This window comes from Pteropus vampyrus, unplaced genomic scaffold (assembly GCF_000151845.1).
Source record: "Pteropus vampyrus isolate Shadow unplaced genomic scaffold, Pvam_2.0 Scaffold19, whole genome shotgun sequence".
Lineage (NCBI taxonomy): Eukaryota > Metazoa > Chordata > Mammalia > Chiroptera > Pteropodidae > Pteropus > Pteropus vampyrus.
Window position 1 is genome coordinate 9,010,408 of NW_011888800.1, and position 9,195 is coordinate 9,019,602.

The 9,195-nt window shown below is 44.5% G+C and overlaps 2 protein-coding genes and 1 pseudogene across 3 annotated transcripts in view; 1 reads left to right on the forward strand and 2 right to left on the reverse strand.

Annotated features, from left to right (window-relative positions):
- Positions 1–9,195, forward strand: part of WDR76 (WD repeat domain 76) — a 101,413-nt gene that overhangs the window by 88,276 nt on the left and 3,942 nt on the right. The window lies entirely within an intron of this gene.
- Positions 1–9,195, reverse strand: part of FRMD5 (FERM domain containing 5) — a 37,161-nt gene that overhangs the window by 25,480 nt on the left and 2,486 nt on the right. Inside the window, exons 2-3 of the mRNA XM_023527825.1 lie at positions 3,056–3,153; positions 815–938 (exon numbers count right to left, since the gene is read on the reverse strand). Coding sequence (XP_023383593.1) covers positions 815–938; positions 3,056–3,153 — 222 coding nt within the window. The remainder of the gene's footprint in view (positions 1–814; positions 939–3,055; positions 3,154–9,195) is intronic.
- Positions 15–133, reverse strand: LOC111736470 (annotated as a pseudogene).

A 9,195-nucleotide genomic window follows, 5' to 3' on the forward strand; every position in this document is an offset into this window, starting at 1 on the left:
TTTTTTTTTTTTTACACCTACAGCACCTGGTCTTCCTAGGTGGTCTCCCATCCAAGTACTAACCAGGCCCAACCCTGCTTAGCTTCCAAGATCAGACAAAATCGGGCTTGTTCAGGGTAGCATGGCTGTAGACCCGTGTTTCTTTTTTAAATCAATCTTTGTAGAAAATTCTATTTCATATGGGTGAAAGGATGAATTAATGCTTTCCGATGTAATTAACTATATTTTGGGTGAACTAAGAGAATCTGAGGACAAGCCTTTTGCTTCTCTCCTCCTTCCCTCAGTGCAAGGATGTGGGGTTGAGTGAGTCAGTGCTGAAGACAGCCCCTGAACCAAGTACCCTCAGGGCACCCACAGCATTTATGAATCAGGCCAGCCCTGTGCAGCCCCATCCACTGACCCAGAAGCCACCTGTCATACTGCCATAGACTGAGGGCAGAGGCTTGCTCATTCACATCCCCATTCAATCTTTCCTCTCTTTTTTCTTTGCTGTTTCTTTTATTTCTTTTCCTTTTCTCCCATTCATGCCTTTCCCTTGTCTCTTTGTTTATCTTGGTGATGCAAATACCTATGAGGCCAGTCCCTCTCTGTTTTCTTTACTATATGTCTCTCTTGCCTCTAAGCCTCAGCCTACACCAATTTTCTTGGAGAGTGAGCCCACAGGGCTTGGTGCTGTGCTGTCGGTGAATCACTGAAAACGGTACATCAAGGGTCAGGAAGGCTGGGTCTGCAGGGGCAGAGGACACAGGGCAGAGCTTGTGTGCTCAGACTGTGGGGAAGACAGCGTCCTGGGCCTGAACTGAGTGTCACTCACCTGAGTTCTGTCTTGTGAATCTCAGCAATTTTCCTTTCTAGCTTCTCTGAATGTTTAGGGAAAAACTGGAACTTGGAGCTGTAGCCTTCAGGGTGTTTCCCTGGGTCATAATCTCCAATCTCCGCTTGCAAAAGGAAAGTAGAGGAAAATGGTTGTGGAGATTAGCAAAGCAACAGAGATTAACATACAGAGCAAAAGTCAAAGCACACATCGGATTAACAAAGAACAGCGGCTCTCGAGCATGGCCGTAGGTTGGGCAGAGGGCATTCCCCTCAGGAGTATGCCCACCTTTGTTTTCCCAGGTGTGCACACTGGGTTGATGTCAAATCTAAGCAGAGAGATAGTAGAACTGGCCCTGTGTTCTGAGGGCACCACAAGCAAACTTGCATTAAATAAAAGAGGACCTATACCGTGGCCCTCATCTATTCAGCCGTGAGAAGAGGGCCTGGGGACAATGCTCTTTGTGGCAACACAGGACACTGTGAGCCTGATCAAGAAGACAGAACCTCTTGGGTCAGAGTCAGATCAGAAATCTCACTTTGAGGATTTTAGCAGGGACACAGCAAACTGATAAATGAGCCAAGACCTAAACTCAGAACTTCACTCTTAGTCAAACCAAATCAAATCGAGTGAATACATTTGAATAAATATTCATTGAGGGCTGACCAGGTGCCCGGACTCTTGGAGAGGACTGCAGACAGGGAAGACTGGCTGTAACCAGAAAGGGACACTGAGGTCAGCAAAACCAAGCCTGATGGCTGACTTCTCAGCTCCCTGCAGGGACTGGGGCTTTCTCCAGCAATTCACAGAGAGAGTCCATCTCTCAAGCTGCTAAGATCTCAGATCAGTGGACTTTGGGCCCATGGTGCTCTCTGTGATGTGTTCCTAGGTGAGAACCCGTTTTCTCTGCTCTGTAGGGAACAGCATTGGTAGGTGAAGAGGAAGTATGTTAAGAAGTTCTAGCTGCTTTGTGGTCACCCTTTCTCCTTCGCTAGTGAGAACCATGACCAGTGCAGAGAGGAGTCTGGAGGGAGGAATAAATATTAAGGGGGAAACATGCCCTCCTCTCACAGCTGAAAATTGTGCTTCCAAAATACTTGGGAAATTTCATTGTTTAGCAAGACTAAAGGCCAAAAGTCTGGAGTGTCCTTGAGCCATGGAGTCATTTATTATAATTTTATTTAGAAAGCTCCAATTGAAAATCATCAATGTCGGACATCAGTTACTTCCTTAAAGAAAAAAAACATGAAAAATTCAACATGGTTGTCAGGGTAAACTGAAGGAAAGACTAGAGTTTAAAATCACATTTACATCCAACCAGGTTTTCATTTAAAAACAAAAGAGGCATCTTTGGGTACCTTAGAGTCGGCAAGCACCTTCTTGTTTAGGTGATATTTTTTGTTAAACAGGAGTCTGAGACGTCAAAGTTGTAATGGACTGACTTTCACATTCTTAACGCAGCTGTGATGTTTTTCTTGCCAGAGAACTTTAGTTTCTTATTGGCAAGGATTTTCCAGGTTCTCTTTTACAAAATAGTTTCCCAGAATTCACAGACTGCCAATTAAGAGTTCAGATTCTTTGATGGAAACGTCTTGATTTTCTTGCTATGGTCCAAAAAAATCCAGTGACAGTTTCAAGCCTAAGAACTAAAAGAAGTCTAGGAAATGGCACTCAGGAGTCCCTTGCATTTCATGAAAGGAGAAGGGATTATATATGAAGCGTGAATACCTTTTGCACTGATTTTGGAAGGAAAAAAAAAAAGCAAGCCAGTCTGGGCACCAGCTGCGTACAGACTCAACTCTACCTTATTAGCATGTTAGGATAATGTTTGTTACTTGGAAACACATTTTCAACTTTGAGCACTCTGAACAGAAAGGGCTCTGAAATAGATACTAGAATTCTAAGATGCTTCGCATCTTTGAGATTTGCAAGAAAATATAGGCAAAAATGGATTCAGATTACTCTCCAGAATTTCAGTACCTTTGTTAACCAAGGGTGCAGGGAAACCCCCAAAACACAGTCAGAATGACTTGAAAGGGCTGGCAGAAAGGGCTCAGGTAGTGTAGGGCTGAGTGGTCAGAGCTTTGGAGTCTGGGTAATCTAGGTAGAGTCCTCTAATTTGGACTCTGCTTCAAGGTAGATATATCTGTGTATATCCAAGAAGCAGTCATCTGTGATAACTGAAATAATGTAATCAGTACTTAGCATGAAAAGCAAATTTATCCTGTCAAAAGTCATTACCTTGAAGGATATAAGCTGCTAACAAGGCAGCATCTGATGTTTTGCAGAGGAGGCGGCCATGGTAGAGATCCCTTTTGATCTGTAGGAAGACTAAATACCTGGAGAGAAAACAAAGAGGAATTATAAAGGATTTCTCTGATTGCTTTAAAGACAAAAATCTCTGTCAGGACAATTTCACTACATTAAAAAACTTCTCAAAACATACCACAGAACAAATACATTTTCCATTTCCCTGAAGACTCTTTCAAGTACTTTGCCCCAAACTGATTTGAGTTTCAATTCAAAACAACCTGCCAGTCTCTTTCCGTAGCTCAAAACAGAAATAATGCGCACTGGTAAAAACATTGTTTCTCCAGTTCTGGGCTTTGGAAGGGCCAGTCTGGGTCAACTCAGTGTCAAAAAAGAAAACCATGTTGGAAGAGAGGGGCCAATTGGGCCTCTCTCCATCTTGAGCTCTGGGTGACATTCCTTCTTAAGAAGAGGAGCGGTGGGTAATAGCCCTAGGAAGAGTTCTGCCTTGGCTTGTCAAGAGAATCTGTCCGTCTATGGTACAGCCTTCGATTATTGGCAGAGGTCAACCAGACCACTCAGAATTTGAATAAGGTGTGAGAAGAGGTACAGGTGAAGGAAGCACAGAAACTTGTGGCTAGCATTTCTTCAAATATAGAAAGTTTCACCTCAGCTGGAAGGAGGGTATCAAGAACAACAGCTAATGGTAGCTGACATGTATTGGATGTTTACTATCTGCCAGTTCAGAGGCTATGCACTTACATGCAATAGCTCATCTAATTCTCACTTTATACTTTGAGATAAGTACTATTATTATCCCCTTCCCCCTTTTTAAGATAAACTGAGGCTCAAGTGATTTTCACATGGGCACACAACTGGTAAGTGGCAGAGCCAGAATTCAAATTCAGAACTTTCCGACTCCTGAGGTTGGCCCTTCATCACTGTGTTATACTTCCCTCCTTGCAAGAAAACTGCTTCATAGTTTATAAGTACTTGGGTGGACCCTGTCACAGTGGAATGGAGTTATTAACTTCCCATTTTGAAATATCTTTATAAGGAATGAGGTCTCTGATGTTCATAACCTCACAGGTACCCTAGGAAGGGCAAAAGCCAGGGCTATGAAACCCTTACGCGGGTCACCTAACGCAGTGGCTCCTTGACCAGGGAGGCACCTATGGAGGTTTAAAAATGTCTACAAATTCTTTGATACTTCTCATTTCCAGAGGTAGAACTTAATTCCCTCCCTTTGAGTGTGGGTTGAACTCAGTGACTTGCTTCTAACAAACAGAATAAAACAGAAGTGATAGTGTCTGACTTCTGAGACTAGGTCATAAAGTCATCGCATGTTCCTCCTTGTTCTTTCTCTTGGATCACGCATTCTGTTTGAGGATGCTCAAGCAACCTTGTAGAAAGGTCCATGTGGTGAGGAAGTGAGGCCTTTTGCCAATGGCTAGGAAGGAATTGACACTTTCTGCCAAGAGCCAGGTGAGTACACCATCTTGGAAGTGAATCCTCAAGTCAAGCCGTCAGTTGACTGCAGGCCCAGCAAACCTCTTGACGGCAACCCCCTGTGAGACCTTGAGCCATGACCACCTAAGCCACTCCTAATTCCCAACCCACAGAAACTGAAAGATAAAAAATGCTTATTAGTTTAAGCTAAGTTTTGTGGCACCTTTTAAGACAGCTACAACTAACTACTGCATCCCTAGTAGAGTAATGGAGATGTAGTAAAAATTCCCTTAAACTCCATCGGTCTGAATTTGGGCCCTCCCTAGACAACTAGAGGTTGCCATTGCTTCTGTTTTAAGCTTGAAGAATGAAACGGGATTCTAGGCTCACTTGAACATGTGAAAATGCTCAAAAGAAAGACTACCAATGACAGTACAACTTCTGGGATGGGGCAAGGTACCAGCAGGTGACTCTGAGAACCTCAGGCTTGGTGATTCACGTAGTTAACAAACATGAAGGAGCAAGCAAACTTCTTCTCTCCTAAGGCCTTGCTACTCACAGTGTGGCTCACACATCAGGTAGCAGCATCATCAGGGAGCATATCAAGGAGCTTGTTGGAAATGGAGACTATTAGGCCCACCCTAGACCTACCGATTCCTTTTAACAAGATCCCCATGTGATTTGTGTATAAAGTTCAAGCATCCTTCTAACTATGTCAGGATGGACAGCCCTCCTCCAACCAAAGGGAAGGTGAGTATTACAGTCTGGAAGTTAATGAGAACTCCCCTCCTCACCTCAACCACCATCACCAACCCTACTCCGCCCCAGTGTTTGCCAAGAAAAACCGAAGGAAAAAGAAGCCATGCAGAGTGAATAATTAAGATGGATCTACCAAATCAAGCTTGTCTTCACTCTGCTTCCCACAGTGAAATGCCACTCAGTGTGTGGGAGAAGGAGATGGGTGGGGATAAGGGGAGAGGACTTCTGCCTCTTGCTGTTCCAGCTCTCACCACCTCCCACAGGCTTTGGCAGGATGTGGAGGCAAGCCTTTACCCCTTACTCGCCGATCGCTCCTCCATACCTCTGTGCTTACCTGTGTCCAAAATTCAGGGACAGCACATACTAGACTAAAGGAGATGTTTCAAAGAGACAACGAGGCTCTAGGCAGTGATTCTCAATGTGGTGAGAACATCCCCCAGGGGAACACATCAGAATCTGTGTATGTGTATAGATGCTCCTGGGTTGGAAAAAGCCCCTTAGAGTTTGTCATTTGCTCCTTCCCCACCTAAGAGTGACATGCTCCTACTCACACTGAGAACCACTGTTTTTATGAGGCATCTTTGTTGATGGGTGCATGACAGGTACCTCAGGTGAGCTCAGAAGGAAACAAGGCTGCATGGAGTTTCTTCAGAATTCTGTTGGTAGGACAGCTACAGGGAGGTCAAGGGTAAGGTCATGGGAACATTGTCAGGCAACAGTGCAGCAATTGGAATGGCAGGGAAAAGGAAAGGCAAGTTAATAACTTAAAGAAACAAATCACAGTCTTTAGAGGACAAGAAGAGATGAGCTCATGAAAGAATCAACTGGCAGCTTCCAGGGAGAGTTGCACTAGGTGTCCCCTCTTCTTTTCCTGCTTCAGTGACTTTCACAAGCTTTGTGTTTTGTTCATTTAAAGAGGTGACTAACCAATGATTTGGTGGTGTTAGTCATGAAAGTATATCCCATATGACTCATAGCATTCTCAGACCTAGTCCCAAGAAACCCTGGCATGTTCTCCCCTGCCACACCTGGGCCTAAGAAAGACTATCTTGTTACGTGAGGCACTGCCATCAGGGCCACTGTGTTGCCAGGCAGGGGATCAGCTTACTGGGGCCACCCAGGCCAGCTTGCTCCTGATGAACAGGCTGGTTGGGTTACCCAATCTCAGGAACTGAGAATAGGAATTACAGAGCCTAATTCTCTCATTTTGTAGCTAAGGAAGTAGAAGTCCAGAGATGTAGAGTGACTTGTCTGAGGTGACACAATGATCAGAATCAAGGAAGGCCTCCTGACTCAGCGCCTGATGCTTTTTCTATCTCTGTGATAATTCAGTTATCAGGCTGCAGAGACGGGGGTGGGGTGAGGGGGAAGTTCCTAAATGAAGTGAACAGAACTCCGTGTCATCAGAAAGAAATCCCCATTGGAGCCAAATGAGAAATCAGCTTTAGGCCAGATTTAAGACAATAAATTTGCTCCCTTAGGACACTTTTTTGAGGGGGGCAAACTTTGTCTATCTTCTTCTGTTCTCAAGAGGCTTTACTTCACCTCCACTATGTTTTAATGCCTGTGTTGTCCTATGTTGATGGAGGTATGGAACAGGACTATCCAAAGGCAGAATGAGTGAGAGCCTAAAAGATGGCCAGGGAAAATCTGAGTTTTTCTGTTACATGTACATCGCTCCAAAGCACTGGCTTTTTTGATATCAGAGGGTGGGGATAAACCCACAGATATTTCCAGAATTAAAGGTTTTGAACCCTGGGAAGCACTGGCAGCTTCTGAAGCGTTTCCTCCAGAAGATCTTCTGGCCCCACCTTCCTGTCACTAGATTCTTTGCCCCTGGCTTCCTCTATTTCTACCATCCTTTTTCCTACCTATAAACATGTTTAGTATGTCTTCCTCCCTCATACGAGACTGCAAGCTCAGAGACTCAGAGGCTATACTTTATTTGCTTCTAATATTCTACCAGGGAGCCCAGACATCCTGTGCCTAGCTCACCTACTCACCCAGCCATCTAGTTCTGAGCACTGACACGTGCCAGGCATCGCCACAGATGCTAGGAGTAAAGCAGGGAACAAAACAGAGTGTCTACTCTTATGGAGCTTACATACCAGTGGGAGAAACAGATGACAATAATAACAAAACAAAATAATAAGAATGATTTACTGAGTGCATGCTATGTGCTACACATTGTACTGTTTAACACAAGCGGTCTCATTTAATCCTCACAACAACTCTACAAGGTGACGACTGTTTTTTATCCCTGCCTCATAGATGAGGAAACTGAATGATTAGAGACACTGTCGATTGCCTTGTCACATAGCTAAAGAAAAACCCGGGATTTGAACGCAGGTCTTTTTGATTCCTTAGCCTACAAGGTCAGCAAACTACAGCTTGCCACCATAGTTTCCAGTGAAATAAAATTTTATTGGAACACAGCCATACTCATTCCTTTATATATTGTCTATAACTGTTTCTGCTCTACAATGGCATAAATGAGTAGTTGTGACAGAGGCCACAGGACCCCCAAAGCCTAAACTACTTACTATCTGGCCTTTTACAGAAAAAATTTGCCAGCTCATCTTAGCCTAAGCTGAGCTCAAATGATGTTCACCGAAGGTATAAATAACCTAAAAACTCCATTCATTTATGCATATATTTGTTCATTCTATTAACATTTTTTTGAGCACCTGCTCAAACATGTGTCAGGTGGTTTGCTTCCTGGGAAGGTGGGGCTCCATTTGTACTCGGTTTCCTTCCATTATTTGATCTTTCCAAAGAGTTCATACACCTGCAGTTCCTGTTAAAAGCTAAATCTGGTGCCTAATCCCCATTTTCTCTGCCTCGTCTCTAGCTCAGACAAGAAAATCTATTTATTACTTTAAACACTGACAAAAGAGATTAATCAGGATTTGGCAACTAAATTTATCATTTGGGGAGAGTCCAAGAGATAAATGGAAGCACCGTTCTTTACTCCTTACTTCACCCCCTCCTCTCAGCCTGGCTTTATGGGAATGGCTGAGATGGTGCTGAAATTTAGCACCAATATTGCTAGGAAGAAACCACACTGACAGTTAAATTAGTTTGGCAGGAAAGTGGTGCGGAGGGCTCTAAGCCAGGAATGAATTATGGGTACTGAGTGAGGCCAGGGCAACTGGCTCTCTTAAGATCAGCAGGGACATGTGAATGAGGAGAAAGATGTAGGTAATTCTAAGGCCTCCACAGAATGCCTCGGGGAGGGGGAGGCAGGAAGGCTCCACATCAGGCCCAGGTACCCTACCCTGTAGCTCATACTCCTGATAAGGCTGGGAAACTGCATTCTAGGGAAGGAAGGCTGGTGAGATGGAGAGCAGGGGCGAAGCAGTCGAGGATGGCACAAATGCATGCAGATCGGGGAGGAGCTCACACCCTTGTCCGTTGCCTTGAAATTTGCTGATTTGGTGAGAGACCTGGCTACGTTCCTCCTGCTGTGCTGACCAGGACTTGGGTGATTACCTGGGATGGCTTTCTCTCCCAGTCCTCAAGTATTAGCTGCGTAAGTGTTAGGACTCTTGCTGGAGGGGAAAGGGGACAGAGGAGGAGGACAAAGAAGAAAAGCCAGAGTTAACTGTGCCTCTGCAGAGCCCTTGGGGTCCATGGAGCACATAATTGATCTGGCAGTAAAGAGATATTGAGCCTTGGCTCAGTGCAAGGCTCACAGGGGGGGTGTATTAAGAAGCACAAGACATTGTACTGTGGTTAATCCACTCAATAATTCTACGAGGTAGCTATTACTATCCTCGTTTTATAAATGAGGAATCTGAAGGCCAGAGAGGTTAAATATTTTATGTCCAAGGCCACAGAGTCAAGGAGTGACAAATAGGATCTGAGCTCCCAGGTCTATGCTGCTTCTCGGGAGGAGGGTCTGCACATTAATATTATGCAGT